This window comes from Rhinolophus hipposideros (genome assembly GCF_964194185.1).
Source record: "Rhinolophus hipposideros genome assembly, chromosome: 4".
Lineage (NCBI taxonomy): Eukaryota > Metazoa > Chordata > Mammalia > Chiroptera > Rhinolophidae > Rhinolophus > Rhinolophus hipposideros.
Window position 1 is genome coordinate 53,277,123 of NC_138050.1, and position 19,371 is coordinate 53,296,493.

The 19,371-nt window shown below is 36.3% G+C and overlaps 1 protein-coding gene across 1 annotated transcript in view; it reads left to right on the forward strand.

Moving 5' to 3' along the window:
• The window catches only part of ANKRD10 (ankyrin repeat domain 10), a 33,747-nt gene extending 14,623 nt beyond the window's left edge, over nt 1-19,124 (forward strand). The window contains exons 4-6 of the mRNA XM_081045887.1: nt 5,585-5,820; nt 14,065-14,160; nt 17,494-19,124. Coding sequence (XP_080902013.1) covers nt 5,585-5,820; nt 14,065-14,160; nt 17,494-17,969 — 808 coding nt within the window. The 3' untranslated portion in view covers nt 17,970-19,124. The remainder of the gene's footprint in view (nt 1-5,584; nt 5,821-14,064; nt 14,161-17,493) is intronic.
• The last annotated feature ends 247 nt before the right edge of the window (nt 19,125-19,371 follow it).

Here is a 19,371-nt window from a genome sequence, read left to right on the forward strand (position 1 = left end):
CCTCATGTATGTATATGTATTTTTAATCCAAATGTTGCCTGCAAATATGTGATCCCTTATTATTTAAGTTTCCTGTTTTATGAACCATTGCCCGTTTTAAATCACACAGAAGATTCTGAATCTGTAAAAACTACACATGTCAATGTTTTACAGCTACGTAATTCGAATTGACTTGATTTTTTCAAGTAATCCTAGAAAGGGGGAGCATTCCATATAGAAACTGCTGAAACTGCCACAGGTGCTTCTCCGAAAACCTTACAGTTGTGGCATTGAATGTTCAGTATGGCTTCCTTTCTCCACACGAGGCATACTGTTGAGGTATTTGTTGCGGTGATTGGTTTTAATGCTAATCTAGGAATTCAGATATAGATTCTTTAGATTTGCATGCTTTGCTTACCCTAATTTATGATATCTACCTTTTTATTTGTAAACTAACAATAGTTAAGTTGAGATCAGAATTTTAACAGAAATATCATTTATATAAAATTGTGGTTATCTTTTATTGTCACATGGCATTAACAAAAATAAAACATCCTGAAAGTGATGTGACAACTCAGATTCTAAAAAGTATATTTCAGGTATTTCCTGATCCGTGGTTTTTCAAATTGGAAAAAGAAACCCAAAAAACTGTCCTTATTAGAATGGCTTCTTATGTGACACTGTAAGTGGAAAATAGATGGGGGATTGGCTGGCACCAGTGTGGATTTTTAAAGTTCATTGGGGAGACATTCTTAGGTATAATAAATTTTAATATTCTGTTTAGAATTTTATTACAGAAAATATGTAAGCATTAACTTTAATAAAGTTAAAAATACAAGTTTGATTTATTTTGTCAGTTATTCAGCAGAACAAATAATTCATAGTAAAGATTATTCTATGCCTTCCCATGTTTTCATACTCTAATTTTGAAAGGATCCTAGGGACTATTGGGAGAAAATGGGGGCCTGCCCAGTGATGGCTTTTCAGGTTCTTGATGACTTACAGGAACTAGAACCTACAGATATAAGCACAGTCATCATAGCTTCCGTAATCAATGGTAGCAAATTGATCTTACCAACCTAAAAATATGATCATACCAACTTTCTTTTAGAGAAAATCCATTTTAAAACTTAAACTAGACCCCATTTGAACACCAAGTTGACTAATGTCTAATTTTTTTAAATCTCTGCCCATTTTCAAAGCTTTTTAAAGTGGATATTAGAAAGGACCAGAGAGGGTGAACTTAAAGCTTTAGAAAGACCTAGTCTGACATGGGACTTGTCTTGTTTTCAGAAAAGGACAAAGGAAAATTTTACATCAGGTGTAGTTAGTGTTTGTCCAAGTGCATCAAACTGAAGATGCTAAATTCAAAAGTTTATGTTTTCAAAAGATTTAGTCTAAAAATAGTCTGCACTTTGATTGCTACCCTAATTTTCATGCAAAATATTGTTACTGAGAGTAATTTTGAACATTTTATTCCAGGCACTGTAAAGTACCACATGTGAATGTGATGTTACCATAGAAACTAAATCCTAAGTCACATTCATGTGCCCAGCTCCCATTGAATTTTAGGAAAATAATAGAGGTAGCTTAGGTTTAATATCTACTTAAATGTGGAACACCAAATAGAGTTTGATCGTTTAATAAATTGATCATAACATTTTAACCAGAATTACTGTTTCAACTCTTAATTAAAACAAAATTTAAATTTAAAAAATCAAAATTGAAACATGCCTAACAAATAGAAAAGCTTATATGAAAAAATAATTTAAAGACCTGAGCTTCTTTTGTTAAAAATTAGTGTTTTGAGAATGGTACCATTTAACGATTATTCTAGGTTTTACTTGGAAAACCACGTGATTTTCAACCTCTCTAATACATTTGAAAGTCCTCTCTACTTATTAAATATTAAAAAGTGGTCTGAGAAATGAATATCTATAAAGATAGTTTTTACCTTGTTCATATTAAACACATTGCCTTATTCAGTTGTAAGACTCTTAGAACTTTTAACAGAAAGCACTCAAATGAAATAGGAATGATTGTATTCTGTGTTCTCTCAAGGTCTTTCATTTTACATTCTTCTAAAGTTTACCTTTAGATATTTTTCTTAGTATTTAACATTTTGTGATGTAACAGATTTGGCAACTTTTTGAAAGTTATTTTTTTGTTTGAGTTTAGTAGTGCATAAAATTACTAGAAAGACTTTTTCAGGCACCCATAGACATCTGTTACTAAGAGTAGAGGACTAGTTACTGGTATCGCCTGTTGGTTGACTGTTACTCAATGTCTCCAGCCTGCTGCTTGCTTTTGAATGGCCCATAAACTAAGAATGATTTTTACAATTTTAAATGGTTGAACAAAAATCAAAAGAATATTTCGTGACACAAAAGTATACGAAATCCTAATTTCAATGCTCATAAATAAATAAAGGTTTGTTAGTACATAGCCAAGCTTAATTGTTTACATATTGTCTGAGGCTGCTTTCAGACTACAACGACAGAGTAGATTAGTGGTGATTGAGACTGTGGTCTGTAAGACCTAAGATACTTTCTAGCCCTTTACAGAAAAGGTGTCTACCCCTGGATTAGATGATCCCTGACATTCCTTTCTGGCCAACTTCTATAATATGCACTCTACGATTGAGCAGCCACTTGCAAGTTTTTAAATGTGAGCACAGCAGAATTACGAGTTAAACATTTCACAGGGGTAGGGAATGGAGGCGTGAATATACGTAGGTAGGAGAGGAGATGGAAAGGAGAACGTTTGGAGGCAGGAGAGGGAAATGGTGGCTTGGTTGTTGTGTACCAGAGTCAGGTATTAACAGATCTTTTGCTTGAGAGGAACATAAGTGCTATTAAAGTAAACTATATATTGTATACATTCAGTCCTTAGTAACATGAAAAATAATGTAGTTGAAATCTTCTATATCTTATTAGAAGCAGAGAAGGGATACTTTATGTCTCTAGTTCCGATAATACTATAGGGATAGTGCCAAAATTATAATCTCCCAATTCTTCCACAGTCATATGTCCGAGATTCTGATATCTGATATTTTCTAGAATGTTTAGATCTCTCTTTTGGGTCATTCTAACTACTGGTCCCCCAAAGTTACGTGAGGAATCAGAAGTTCAGTTTGACTTGTGATTTTCTGTCTTACTTGCTTAGTCCATACATGCAGAGTACATGGCATGAGTTGGCTGTAGTTCTTTTTTGGAGTTTTGAAAATAATATCTTACACAACTTGGACATATAGTTGGCTCTTTGTAAGCTGAATGATATGCAAGTGTTTGACTCCTTTTGGTAGGAGAGGAGGCAGGGCAAGGAGACGTTGGCAGTATTAGGTCTAGGCATGTACTCCCAGTCTAACATTTACAACCTCTGCTCTCCAGATATTGGCTCTAATTTGTTGCTTATTTTTCTTTAAGGCTATATTTCCTTGGAAGAACAGTAAACTTGCTGTTCTAACCAGAATTCAGTCTACTGTTCAGTTTCTGAATGAAGAGAAAAGGAATTGAGTGTATTTTGAATGTTATTCTTTTCAGCAACTTCAGAATGTTGGTATGCTCTTTACGCATCTCAGTTTTCCTTGGTGAACTGGCATTCATGGTGGTAAATGCCATGTAAAAAGTCTATTGCTATTCCTTTTATTCTCTGATCCACTAAGGAGTAATCTTTACTGTCAACTTTATTTCTCCTTATTTTAAGCAGCAGCTTCTCATTTCTATATTCTTTGATGTTTACCTGTAGAAAATTTTATAAATTTTGCTTATGTTCTGGGTTTTCATCTTTTCAAATGTTGAAGATTTTGTTTTAATTTTCATGTGGCAATTTTTATTTTTTTGTTCACATTTTTGACAAAGGAGACGTTTTTGGACCATCTTCACTTGTGATATCTTCTGAAAATGAAATAACACCATTTAAAAATCTTCCATCTATACACTCACTTGAACATGTTTATAATTAAAAATCAAATATATGATCATTTTGTATACTCATAATTTGTTCTGCCCAAACTTTGGTGTTTCCTTTTCATCTAATTCATATATCAAAATAAAAATACTAAGAAATTCTAAAATAATATTCATCAGAATTCACAGCCATGAGGTAAAATTAAAATGTCAACTTTAGTCCGCACTGGTACCACACACAACTGCCTTATATATTTAAGGAAATATTGTTGGTTTCTGGGATTCTCAAGTCTTGTCTCTCTTGTATCTGATCAAATTGAGTTTGGGCTTTTGTTTTTCTTTGAAATGTATAACACATTTCTTTATCTCATGTTTTAAGAAGTGAAGATATCTTTAGTGGTTGTCCAAAAATACATAGATTTTTCATTTCTGAGGTTGGATCTTTATGAGTATGATGGCAGGAAATGTGAACTCAAGGCTTATTGTTGTCTTTAAAATGAAAAACTATTTGTCCGTGCTTCTGTAGTTTTCACTCTGAAAGTCCCCCCCCCCACTTTTTTTTGCATTAACAGTAACCTGGGAAACAAGTATCAAACATTCTGCACTGCTTATTTTACTTACACAAAATAAGGCCTGCATTTGATCATACCTTTGCTCTGTCCATAGGCATAGCTTGCTGAGTAGATATGGGAGGTGTCTTTGCTGTTTAGTACTTCTCCAGTTTCAGTTTACCAAGTAGCTAACAATCTGTTTTGCCTTTTTTACAGATTTATTTCACAGAGCAGAGTATTTTCTTGTGTTTCAGGGGTACTTCAACATGGACTTGCTTTTGTTCCTAAATTTTCATTGTTTCTTAAGGTTTACAAGCTCAACTGATTCTGTTATATTCATCTTAATTCAGATCCTTCACTTACGTTCTGCCACCCCTTCCTCCTTTAATTTGACTCTAAGCTACTATAGAAGACATTGGACCTTTACTCATCAGTGTTATTAGCCACATAAGATGTTGATTCTTTTCAGGCCTAGGGCACGAGTTCCTATAATGGTATTAGAAGGCTTTCACAGGAAATAGCTGCTCAAATGCTTTAGAATGCTGAAATGTAACATTCCTACTAGTTTTCTTAGGCAAGGCCAAAAACTGAAAAACTCAGCTTTTCAGATCTCCAGTCTAATGATAAATTATTTTAATATCCTTCCAAACTTCCACTTATGGTGTCACATGTTAGCATCTGGCTTATCAATAAGCCAATTACTTTTGCTTTTAGGAAGCCGATTGTTAATGAATGCCATGGACAATTTCAGTACATGTTTGTTTGTTATGATTTTACTCAAGCTAAAGGAATGGATTATTAAAATTAAGTGCAGATAATATAGAATTTAGGTTAAGTCTGAAGTTAGCATAAATTTAGGTTCTTCAGACTAACAAAAATGATTTTGAGAAGTTAAATAGGAAGATGCCTTTTTTTTAATTTTAGTATATTGAGTTTTAAATTACTGTCTCCCAAATCTTGCTTCGTAATCAAATGTACATGAGAGAAGTTAGTTACAGAGCTAGGATGAGTAACTCCTTCTTTAATGAAGATTTGCTGTAAATCTGTATACTCTTTCATAACACCTTCAGATAGTTAGTCAGTTCAGCAGCAGAGACCAGATGAAAATGCTAATGGGATGTAATTCAGTGTTTTTGTATCGTACAGCCTGAGAAATGCCAGTGGCCTGACAGCAGCAGACATTGCTCAAACCCAGGGTTTCCAAGAATGTGCCCAGTTTCTCTTGAACCTCCAGAATTGTCATCTGAACCGTTTCTATAATAATGGCACCTTAAATGGGGGCCATCAGAACATATTTCCTAATCATGTTAGTGTGGGAACAAATCGCAAGAGATGCTTGGAAGATTTGGAACCCTTTGGAGTGAAGAAAGCTAGAACTGAAGGTGAGACTACTTTGTGGGTGGGAAAGAGCAGACTTGTTTCCTTTCTTTAACATGTTTTCTTTTTTATGGCTGAAAGCACCTTCAAGATGAGACCTTCAATAAGGTGGTACTGTGCCCGGAGAACTCTGGTGCAGGGATGGTGGAGTTTTTCCTGTATTGCCACTTTGAAGATTGGCCACTTAACAAAAGGGAGGATATAAAGGCAGGGTTGACAGCTCAAACATAAATGTGTGTCTGTCACTTTTCTGCACACCCAGGTTTGCCTGCCGTGAATTAGAGTTTCCATTCGTTGTACCTGTTTGAAATATAACTATTAAAAAAAAAATCTGCCACTGTGCCTGATTTTTTTTTTTTTCTTGTAAATGTTCCTGAGCTTACAACAATTGTTGGTCTGGTGGTAAAACATAGTTTCACGTCTGGGAAGGTAGGTTGTTGCTGTACTTTTCCACTTGCACTGTGATTTGGCCTCAGCTGACGTCCATACCCGTAGGGTAGTAGTGTGTGTGTCACAGATCTGGTGTGTCACTTTGACACTGGGGACTTAAATCTCTAAGGTAAGTTATTTAAGTTTCACGTATTCTTCCACCTTTTTACTTTTAGTTTTGGAGTTTACAAATAATCACAATCAGCTAGTCCCTTGGAAAAAAACCTCCCTTTTATCTAGGAAGAAGTGTGTGTGTATGTGTATAATAATCAAGACAAATTAATAGCTTGGCAGGAATATTTAGCGAACTTACACAGAAAGAAATTTAGAGGTAACAATGAAAAGTAATCACTCTGAGATTATGCACTCAGATCTAAGATTTGCTGAAAATAAATACAAAGCTGTGCCCTTTGGCTTTAAAAAAAGAAATCAACCATCCAAGTATAGTAAGAGAAAACCCTGACTGGATAGAGGTTGTAGTTGACTTTAAATTTGATGTCGGTCAACATTATCTTTTCCAATACACTGTCTCTCTACTTTAACTGGAGTATATCCAAACACAAAAAGTTTTTTTCTATGATGTTGATAAAAATTGCCTACTTCACAACTTTTAAAATCTTGGTCACTAAAAATTTGTGAATGTGTGGCTTTTGTAGAAATGAATGTATAAACCTAAAGGTAATAGTTTATAAAATTCACAGCTCTTACAAGTTACCGGCCTAATCTAGAAAGGTGCTATAATAATTAGCACTGCATGGAGGTATGTCTGAACTCCAAAAGTGGTGTTTTTTAATGGTGAAGTATTGCTCAATATTGTCATTTATTTGTAACATGTTTCAATATATTTTTTTCTAGTGTATTTTAAAAGTCTTTAAGAGCATCCACTTTTAAAAAACATTCTGCTTTATTTAGTACCTGGTTAATGTCCTGGAATGATATTGTTAGCTCATTGTGCTCTCAGGCAAGACCTGTGTATGTATCCATGTCTGTATATATAAGCTTATAGGATAAATCTTACATTTTCTAATTTTTGTAAAGGATTGTCACTTAATATCCTAATAAGACTCAAAAATGTACCTAAAGAATTTTTAAAACTAGTTTCTGAAGGTTTTCTGATCAGCTAAAATGGCCGATATCTCGTTTTCTGTCCTGAGAGCCTTTCCAAGGATTCCTGAAACTTGAATTTAAGTTTCTTAGACTCTGTTACTACACAAATTTGCTTTGAAGCATTCCTAATGCTCAGCCCGAGGATGTCAATTCAGAAGAAAGTGTGGTTGGAGCCTGGCATTCGTTTAAGTTGGCAGGTGATATGCAAACCTAAAGTTGAGCACTCCTCCACACGTACACGAAGCGACAGTATCCCGTCACCACCACAGGACAAATCTGCTTGACACCAGATGCACCTTCCTTTTCACACCTCCTCTTCCAGTATTCATTTGTCTACTGAGCATTGTTCCAATTATTTACTCTCTAAACTTTCTAGTACTCCAGTCCTGGAGGTAGTGGTATCCTGAGATTGTCCTATATGTAACTTAAGAGTGTGTATGTGTAAATTTATATTAGTAAGCAAAGAGGGGTCTTCATCTCACGCCCATCCCCACGCCTGCCACTGCTCTCTTTTCTCTATGGGAAAGGAAGAGGTGATTTTTCTTTGATTTTACTATTATATACTCACTATGAGTGGGGTATTGAGGCAGTAATTCTCAATTACTAAAACAAGATTTCCTCCCAACTACCTGAATGTTCTAAATGAAGTTGTTCTTGGCTTCAGTGGCCATGTAGTTATTTCCATTCTTTGACCAGTTTTTCTTAAGTGCAATTCAAGATAGGTTGCCTTAGTTCATTTTCATTTATTTCATGTTTTGATTTGCTATTTAAATGTGTGAGCTTATGTTTTTGCTCATTCTGAATTACTCATTTTGTAGCGGAGATTTTGGTTCTTGTGCCAAAGTAAAAGTATTTTTTTCTTCATGTAACGTACACTTATAGAATGAACTACTTTGAGTAAATTGCATGTAAAAGTATTTAGAAGTGTTAAAAAAATCTTTTTTTAAGTACAAGTTTTAAGTACTTAAAAAAAAAATCTTTTTTTAAGTACAAGGGGCTTTTTCTTATGGGCACCTGGAATATCTTGGCTACATAAATGCATAGCTTGAACCAACTCTTAAAGATGTGCCCTGTAAAATTCACTGTTTAATTCTATTCTGTTTTCAAATACAAGGTAATTAATTGGAGTGATGTTTTCTTTGGAAACTACATTGATGTAAAAGAACTTGAAGAAGTAATAATGCCTTGGCCTTTTTGTACTGCTCGAATATAAAGTGTCCTTTGGAAGCCAGTTGTACTACAAAAATTCGTACCTTAAAATGTCATACAATCACTCACACCAGTATAAAATGCACTTTGGTCGGAACACAGACGTGATAGAGGTGGCCATGAACTCTGAAGGGTGAAATAATAAAATCCCAAGTTCTTTGAGCAGTTGATTTTGATCAAAAGTATTTTAGGCTAATATTTTCCTTAATAGGGGATTTGTTTGTTTATGATGATACAAGGAAGTATCAATAAATTAGGTTTGGTTTTTTTTCCCCCCAATTTGTCAACCATTTGCTCACAGAATAGATGGACCTCCGGACTTGAGCTGCGGCTGCTTTGTAAAATTAGTTTCGTTTTGGTGGCATTTCTAGTTAATCTTAAGGAATAGCACTCAATCCAGTTATAGAGAGAGAGAGAGAGAAAATTTGTCAGAATTATCAATGGCCCTGGTTAGAAAAGAATGCCGTTTCCATCCATGAGAGAAACCTCCACCTTGTTTTTAGCCAGTAATTGTGGATACAGCTCGTCTTGAGTACGGAGAGGCAGTCCTAAAATTACCAATTGACCCGGTAACCTACAGTTTTATTTATGGGAAACAATTGCCTAAGAAATACACTGTGATGACCAGATTCAGATGTTAACGCCATGGTTTTGTTTTAATCAAATAGCTACTACTTTTTTTCTAAAAGATTTTATTGGGGAAGGGGAACAGGACTTTATTGGGGAACAGTATGTACTTCCAGGCCTTTTTTCCAAGTCAAGTTGTCCTTTCAATCTTAGTTGTGGAGGGTGCTGTTCAGCTTCAAGTTGTCCTTTCAGTCTTAGCTGTGGAGGGCGCAGCTCAGCTCCAGGTCCAGTTGCCCTTGCTAGTTGCAGGGGGCAGAGCCCACCATCCCTCCCGGGACTCAAGGAATTGAACTGGCAACCTTGTGGTTGAGAGCCCACTGGCCCATGTGGGAATCAAACCGGCAGCCTTCGAAGTTAGGAGCACGGAGCTCTAACCGCCTGAGCCACCGGACTGGCCCCAAATAGATATATTACTGATTTTAGCATTTCATACAAAACATGTAGGTATTTAATATAAAAACACCTTTGAGGAAAAATATCTTTAACATACGATTCGGTTTAAAACTAGCAGTGAGAAGTTTCTCAGCACACTTCCCAGGATGAATTTAACATAAAGAGTTTCACTTTGTTAATTGTTCATGTTGATCTGGTGTCATCCTTAATGATTAGTAAAGAGGGGGAAGGAGGGTGGTGGGTGTGACTTCATATGTTTGTTAAATTATGTTAACTATTACTTAAAACATGAGATTCGAGAAATCATTTTTAGTGTAGTTCCTTCAAATTCCATAAATGATACATATTTGAAAACACTAAGGACTCCAAAAACTAAAGCCATAAAAAAGGAGGTGGAGTCTTATATAATGCTTAATTTTTGGTGTCCTTAGTGGTCTCATACTTGGCAGTAAATAACTATTTGTTTTTTAAAATTTGACCAGAGAGAACACTCCTAATTGTGTCTGAATAACAAATGCTTGTTTTGTCTTAATCCCTAAAGACAGCATTTTTAAAATATGATCGAATGGATTACCTTAAAATCAAGCGATTTCTGTAATTTCCACTGTGATCTTGAATTCAGCTCCCCTCACATTCCTCATTTGTTCCTAGCGGTGTATACCTGTGGTGGAATCATCCAGGATGCTATCCCTGGCACAGCGTCAGGACCATCTGTTTCACGTGCAACCTTTCATTCCGTATTCTTTCAACAAGATCCCAAATCCCTCTTCAGTGTTCACAGAACTATCATTGCTGCTCCGTGTCCTCCGCATCTGTCTCCCCACCCCAGATCTGTTCCAGTTGGGGCTGTGAAAGTCTCATGAAAGGTCACATTACAGTAGAACCACCATTGCATGGGCATTAGATACTATTCTGATTTTAACGGGACCTTTCTTTAAAAAGGCATTTATTTGGATAAAGTGTGCTCAATAGTAGAACAGAAAATAGTTCTAATTAGAAATGGCTGGTGGGAAACCACCAAGGAAGTATTTCCTGGCTCCTTTTGTGGGGTACTGAGGTTCGAGTTCCCCCATCCAGTGGAAAGACCACAGAAGTGTGCAGGGTCCTGGGCCTTTGGCCACTGCCCCCTTACGTTGTGGGTCGGCACCTGGGAGAGACTTCCCACTCGCACCGTAAGATGCACAAAGGAAGGTAGATCACTCACTATCTTACAACCCTGAGCCTCATAAATCCACTACATGAAACTACTTGGCAGTTTTTGCACATGTCAGATAGTATCTTGTTTGGGGTGGTTCCAGGAAGTAAGTTGGGCCTTTCTTACAATTCAAACTGCTTTATCATAGTTCATGATAAACTGTTCTCCCTGAGGACTGGCTTCAGGGGTTGTATTCAACTCGAGTATTAGATGAAAACACAAATGCAGGCTTGTGCATTGTCCTGGGCATCTTCTCAAATGGGGCGGCTTTCCTCGCCCCAGGTCAAGGATGAGAGAGCTTGGGCAGTGGTCACACTAAGTCTTGACTCCACTTGGGTTTATTTGGAGCCAATCCTAAATGGTTTTCCATCAGATGTGCATTATCTGATGTGTACTAGAATCTCAACATGAACCGGCTTTAGCAGTCGAAAGGTAAGGACACTACAAAATGTCCAGCAATTTTTCACTTTAACTGGCAGTCTATAGGAAAGGTGCTTTTCCAAAACTTAAATAGAATAAAAAATTTACAACTTCCAAAGACTTTTCTGAAATGTCTACAGGTCACCTTTCTCAGATGTAACATGTAATATTGAAATTGTTCCTTTGGCAATGGCAATAGCTATGTGGGAGAAAATGCCACAGGTGACATGATCTGTGGTTGTGGGTGAAAGGAATCAAGTCCAGATCCAATGTACTTAAAATTCTGAGGCCAATTTTAATGTCACAGCTTATGAAATACAATTTTTAAAAGCAAGTGCAACCCCATCCAGCTAATTGAGCACCTCTTTACAGATGCTAGGAATAAAGTGAAGGCATGAGTATAAAACACATTCCCCAAGGTTGGGGCAGCTAGATTGTCAGCCAAGTTAAATGATTTATGGGAACCTCTCTACAAAGGTGTATCTACAGAGAAATTCTAGGCTGGCTATATTAGCATAGGCTTCCCACGTTAAAAGAGTTTTCCAAAAAATGAAAGCCTTTAGTCTTTAATTTTTCTGCTCTTAATAAGAAACTATCTGCGTTAACAAAAGACATCTACTAAATGGGAAAGTTTCAGAGTAGAATTCCTAGGGCACTGCGTAGGTCTCTAGTTAAGGGATTGATTTTTCCTTTAAAAGGGTGTATGCACGGCTCGTCTTCACACAATTCTTATTTTCAATGTCCCCAAACCCTTTACAATCAACTCTTCTGGCCCCCTAGTGGCAGGTCTGCCTTCATGTCCCACTTCCACTTTGTATCTTTCGATTTTTATTAGTGCTTACTCTAAATATTTTTCGCTTCCTTTGTGTCTTTGTGCCTTTTCTGGCTAGAAAGTGGACTTAGTTGATGTGAGCACTATTCTAGTCCCCGGGCTCAGTGAATTGACAAAAAGCGCTGTTTTTATTATGAAGGGTTGGGGGAGGGACTTCATGTCTTATCTGCTAGGTTTTTTTAACAGGCTTTTCAGATATCTAAAATTACAGATAAAACCCAGTTGCCACTTTCCCCAGGGAACATTGGCACCTGAATTTCAAAACAGTCAAACGTTAAGAGTATGGATACTTAAAGCTGCATTGTATCCCCAAGTGAAGTCTTTCTTACCAGGAAATGTGTGGTTTTGCCGTGATAACCTGCACTAGTTCTCAGTAAACTACTTGATTCGGCTCATCGGGCATTGGAGACTGGAAAAGGGGAAACCAGACCCCGTGCTGACTGCAGTTTCCTCATCTCAAAAGACTGGCTAGGAACTCTCTGAAGGTGGTGAGGATTTTGTCAACTGGTGCTAGGAACACCCCTCCCCGGCACCCCCGCCACACACACTTTAAGATGGCCTATTTACCACTGATTTCTTGAAAGTACCTTGTTTCATAATGAAGAAAAAAATCACTGGTTTGGGTTCTGTGGAAGATTAAGAAAAGCTTTGCGTGGAAAATACACCTCTAGAATGCTTTTGGCACCATGTTTAATGTAGGCTTGTTTTTTCCCAACTACACAAATCAGTTTCAATTTCTCACATGCTAATTCAGAGTTTTTGCTTCTCTTAAGACTGTTATCTTTGGTTTTAACAGTTGGGATAATCTCGGTCGGGTATGCTCATTTCTATATTGAAAATGATTTGTATTCCTCTAAAATTAGAAGTAATTAAAAGTAAATTAGAAGCAAACTAAAGATGGAAAGTTCACAATTGCTTTTAAATACTTACTTGAAAGAATTATTTAGCACTGAAAGTTATTTGTTGTATCCTTTGACCCCAAAATAATTCTGGGTATTTATGTTAGTAAAGAACCAGAAATGCACACAAAGGTGCCTTTATAAGGATGTCAATTATGGTATTCATGATAGGAAAGAAAACTGATGTAACCCAGACAGCAGTGGGGAATTTGGTGGTGGGTGAATTATAATACAGCCCTACAATGGATTATTATTCAACTTTATATATTCTTTTGAACTTAGTTGATGAGATACATTCATGCCATGGTCAGTGAATAAAAGGAAGGCATAAAAGTGATTTTTAGGATCTGGTTTGGAGAAAAATGTATGCTTCTTAAGACTAGAAAGCCATACATCAAATGAGAATGGCTGCTCCTGAGAAGTGGGAATTACTAGTGCTTGCAGGGAGAAGTTTCTGCACGGAGTATGTAATACTTGGAGGACAAGTGGTTAAGTGTGCACATTAGCTTTTCTCCCAGATACAAAATGATTATAAGAAATGTACATATATAGCTTCAACTCCAAATATCGTAGAACTAAGACAAAAAACCTTTGTTTCCAATTTTTTTGTATCTTGAAACACAAAGCTAGTACCACACTGGGACAGTATTGACAAGCCTGTCTTGAGTCTTGGCTATTGCCTTATTTTCTATTACTGAAATTAGTGATTTTTGTACACTTGAGGATCATTTTAATGGTTTTTGTTATTCAAGAATTGTCCCAGTATTTCTCTATGAAAAAGAACTGAAAGAACTTTTGGGGGCATAATACAGAGTATGCTGAATTTTTAAAAAATATTCATAAATGTCTCTGGGTTGAATAACTGCTTTCTGTTGGACAAATAACACCCTTAAACAATAATTTATGCCTTCAAGCAACTCCAGAATAGGTATCTGAAGTTCCATGACTTTTAATTGAAACGACACACTTTAGGAAATGTTTATTGTGGAAAAGTCTCTTGGTATTATACTAAGTTCGTTAATAATCTGTAATTATGAAATTGACAATTTTGGAGTGCTCTGACAAAAAGGAATGAGAAACATTTGTCTTACAGTCTTTATGTACAGGGGATCTAAAATTGCCTTTGTCTTCCGTGCAGCTCAAAGCTTGGATTACTCCATGCCACTAGTGAACGGCGAGCCGGAAGATGATGCTGACAAAATGCACGTCGATAGAGAGTTTGCTGTCGTAACAGGTGGGAGTGGACAATTTCCCGTTAGCTGCGGCAACAGTCCAATGGTCGAAGACACCAAACAGCAGGAGGGTGGTTCTGTTGGACCAAAAGAAATAGAAATATATACTGTTTCAGCAATGCAGACCCCTTGTCGTTGCAAGAATCAGTATGCATATTATTTCTAACATAAGTTTCTCTCAAATGAGTTCTGCACTTTGTTGTCCAGCATTTTAAAGAATGTTATAATTTGCGTATCTTGGGCAAGTTTGTAGATACGAGGATAAGTGTTTTTGGTGCATTCTATGGATGTGAAAAATATAAATGCAATCTTCCTCTTTTGATTTTAAGCTTTTGCTTAATGTGCCTTGTTTAATTTTAATGAGGTTTTGCATTTTTAATTTTTGGGTGAACATCTATTGCTAGTAATTTCAAAGAGATAAACAGCAAAAAGAGTGACTCACTATAAACTGAGAACTAGTAAATGTTATGGTTTTGACTCGTAATCAGTCACGCCAATGGGGAATTTTTCACTTGACACCCTTGATTGCTCTGGTTTCTGTGGCGTTCACTCTGGGTCTAGTAAAATGCTGAACAATGTGTCTCACACAACACATTTTATATGCTAAAATTTTTAGTATATTAAAAATTTAGTATCAATAGTCATTCTCAATTTTAAAATGCAAAGGTTCTGTTTCTTTTAGCATTTATTATAGAATAAAGATCTATCCATTTAGTGCTTTTTTCTACCGTTCTTTTATTTAGGTGATCGTGGAAACATTTTAGCCATTTTCGTAACATGTTAATATATTTAGAAATAGATACTGGTTTTTAAAAAGTTTTGCTATTATGTCTTTATGCTCAATTCTTCACTGGGGATAAAAGATTACGTATTTTGTTTCCCAGATTAACATGAAAAAAAGTACACATTTTCTTTTCATCTTTCTAGAAGCTATAGAATTGTTATGGGTGGAGTCACCTTTTTGCCAAATAATTAAATTAAATGAGTAGATTTTCTAAGGGAAATTCTCGAAATTCTCATTGGATAGTACATTTAAAGACCTCAGCTAAAGATAAATAACAAAACTCAAAGCCAACTTTTAAAAAAAATACCATTGCTACATGCTTTTAAAAAGGCAGAAGTCTACGGCCATACCACCCTGAACGCGCCCGATCTCGTCTAAAAAGGCAGAAGTAATCACTTTTTAATCTTCAAACATTAAATCCCTGGGTTTTCAAGTTAAATTTAATGCCAAACTTGTAACATTGAAAAGGCCATCCTTTTTTCAAGCTCAGCTCATCCCATATAACAGATGCCCAGTAAGCATTCCCCATACTTTCCATCATTTCATTTATAACACTATCTGACTGAATAAACAGATTCAGATCACTAGGGATTTCTTGCAGTAGATAGGCAAATGGGTGAGAGGGAAGTATGAGTCCCAAAAGGCGGTTTGGAACAGAATAAAGAGCACATTGGACATGGCCAGTGGCGTCCCAGCCATGCTGGTTATGTCTTAGTCTCTAACATGCCTTCTATCTTCCTGCTCGGTTTTATTAGATTTTCAATAATGATGTGAGGTTATCGATTAACCTTGGTTTTGAGATTACATAATGGAACTAATTTATACCTTAACTGGGCTCTAAAGAAGAGCAGTATACACAGTGAACGTTAAATGAAAAAGTGAGTCTTGTTAACTCAAATTTCTGAGGCAGAGTTTATTTACTTTTGCAGACCCAATCACCTGGAAATATAATTTTCATATTTGTTAGTAGTATATCACTTATTTGTCTTAATAACTATCAAGGTTGCCATCATATCCATGAGTTTTATCACCTAGAAATAGTTGTTTATACTTTATTTTTGAGAAAAAGCATTAATATAAACATTTCCCTGGGAACAAATTGTTCTATTTCTTTTTATTTTATGTCATGTTTAATTCTTGAAACATTTGTTCTCTCAGCCTGAGTTTTAACTAACTAGAAAAGCTGTCATTTAATTTTTAAAAAATTCATAATCCTCTGAAGAATTTATAGCAGTTATTAAAACTACAATTGTCACTTAAATTGCCAGAAAATTGATGATTACAGGAATGTTTAGAAGATGTTCTTGTTCAGTAAGCAAGCTGTTGGCAGGGAGATTTGGAGGACACACAGAAACCTATGCCCGTGTGCAAATCAGATGGTGAACTGGAAAGTGAGCCCTTTCTGGGGCTCATCACGCGGTGGGAGACGTTAGGATGCTCGATGTACAAAATAGAACTCAGCGCTTCTGTGTTTAATATCATACTTGCTTTTAATAGCACAGCACCTTGGGATAAAGTTTAGTATTATCAAACAAGACACAATATTAGATCATTCTCTATACTGTTCTGTGAATTCCTGTGAACATGAATATTAACTCTAGTTTCATTATACAGAAAAATAATCTTGTAATTGCCGAGTCCCATGTGCCCAAATGTTTTGTGATTGACATTTTTTTTTGTAAGACATCTCCTCTTCATGGATGTCTGTATATGCATATTTAAGCTATCAACATTTTTTCAATGTAAGTGGTTTCTGAAAATAGTCTAATAAAGTGGAGCCTTGGATATCATACTCACCTTAATTGCTGGACTCAGAAGAAACTCTTCAGAACTGCTGGTGGCCCAAGACCGTGTGCCTGAGAATCATTAGTAGCCCTAGTTCCTTCCGGAGTCACTGCACTCTGCTCTCTGCAGTGCTGCTCTGTGGCATTTTGCAGAAGTACTGTGTAGATGTGAGTGTCACTAAGAAAAAACGGTTCCTGTTCCTAGTCCTGTGTACGCTTCCCTGACTTGTGGAGTGTGACACTCACTGCCTCGCCTAGTCCGAGGGGCTGCCTTAATTCACCTGCTTAATCAACCACTTTCCTTTTGGTGTTAAGAGCTGGAGAAGTTTGTGTTCTATTTTAACCCTTATGTGAGAATCCTTACATTCAGTTCTGCTGGACTTTTTCAGGGGTGATTTTTAAAACTGCTCTGAGAGTAGTCTTAAAATGAGAACAGTTTGTGTTTTTTTTTGACGGCTTTTCGGTACTATTTGTCTTTTTCATGCAGTATATTTGTCAGCTAAAGTTTTTAAATTTGGCTCCCCAGCACTACTGAAATTTATAAATGTTTCCTATTTTACTAGTCAGATGCTACTGTTGTATTTTATCTTTAAATCCTCCTATGCGCAGTTTTTCTTTGGAAAAGGAACTGGTTTGTTTAAAAGAAAAAAAAAACAAAAGAAAAGAAACTAAATGAATTCTTTAAATTGTAGCAGCCATGAAGCATTGTATAGTTTCTCCTCCCCTCTGGTTCTGAATTTTGGTGACAGGTGTATTTCTTAATGCAGATATGAAAAACAGTAGCTCCGTATCGAATACATTGACAAATGGATGTGTCATCAATGGACATTTGGACTTCCCTTCCACGACACAGCTCAATGGGATGGAAAGCAGGAATGACCAGTGCTTAACAGGATCTAATGGAATTAGCAATGGATTAGTTCCAGGACCACCATTTCCGAGTAGCCAGGGTTCTCTGTGTGTTAATGGAACTGAGGAGCCAGAAAAGACGATGAGTGTTAACCCTGAGATGTGCGGTTCTCTGCACCTGAATGGAAGTCCAAGTAGCTGCATAGCTAACAGACCTTCCTGGGTGGAAGATATTGGGGAAAATTTGCACTATGGACATTACCACGGGTTTGGGGACACTGCTGAAAGCATCCCTGAGCTTAATAGTGTAATAGAGCATTCCAATTCTGTGAAGGTAGAAGAAAGATATGACAGTGCCATCCTGGGCACCATGCACCTTTACCACGGCTCTTAAAAGACAAGTGGCCGGGCTCTGTCTGGATGCATTAATCCTTCCTGGTAATCAACTCAGAATGCTAATGTAACACCAACTTAAAGGAATGCCACAACTTGTCCTATTTTTTTTGTATATATACTTTAGCTTTCTGAAAAAAATGAACTTGTATTTGACAAGTTCCTCGTGAGTCCTAGTGAATGCTCAAGCAGGGCTTATTTAGTGCATAGGTGTTCCTTCCACAGGATAGTGGGCCTCTTACACGATGCACTTTTGGAATTTAATTTTTCTGCTGCCAGTGTCAATATTTTGAATCCTGTCACACCATAAGTTGCCATTTTTCCTTTTGTCAAATTATATCTGATGAAGATAAATTAGAGGCAGTAAATGAGGTACCTGCTAATTTAACTCTGCACATGGGCATCATTTTGAAAAGCTTGCTTTTACTCATTCCTGTAGAGTTTTTGACAGAGACAGCTATTTCCCTATGCAAGGTCCAGCCTTATAAAGATTACTTGCAGTGATTTGTATGAAGAAAAGAACATTTGTCTTTTTCAAAGTCTTTTCATTGAAACTTTGCAACTTGCCATGTGGTGAAGGTTTTACTTGTAGACACACAGTGGCTTGGGGCATTAGTGGTCTCTTCTTTAATGATGTAACTCACGCCATGGATTTCATTGAAAACATGTGCAGCCTAGGACTGAATTCTGATTGTTTTTATTACACATTTCTTACTTTGTCTCTAGAAATTTTACCACAGGTAACGGTTTTCTTTATATGTAGCAGAAGTTACTATTTCTAGGAATTGTCAGGTCAAAATACTAACTGACTATTCTGACTTATATTTTCTTTTTTCCTTGTTTTTGTTTTTGGGGGGTTTTCTGCTTTAAGATATATACCACTATGTATATCCAGTTAACTGAGAGAATTTTGAATCTCTCTTAATAAAACTGCATTAAGTTTATGGTTTTATAGAAATTAGCTTTTGTTTAGGTGACTGACTAGTGGTTACACTGTGCAAATATTGTAATAAATTTTTACTTTTCTGATTTTTGTAATAAAAATTGGTGAATACAGAGAAAATGTCAAATGAAGAAACCAATGTTCTAAGAGTGTTACTAACATTTTGTTTTTAAACTGTCCTTTACAAATTGAATAAAAAATGCTTACACATGATTTGTTCCTAGGGTGTGGTTTCTTTCTGGGCCTTGAGGATTGGGGGTGTCGGTGGAAGAAATGGGAAGGGAGGTACCATTTAGTATTGCCTTTCATTTTGCTTGACTCTTCTGATTCTCCCTGTGTACTACTTTTTATCACTTGATTTGTTCATATACTCTAGTTTTATGATCTGGGTAGGGGTAGGTAATAAATTACTATCAGCTAACGGTATTGTCCCTGCATGCTATTTTCATAAGTGACAACA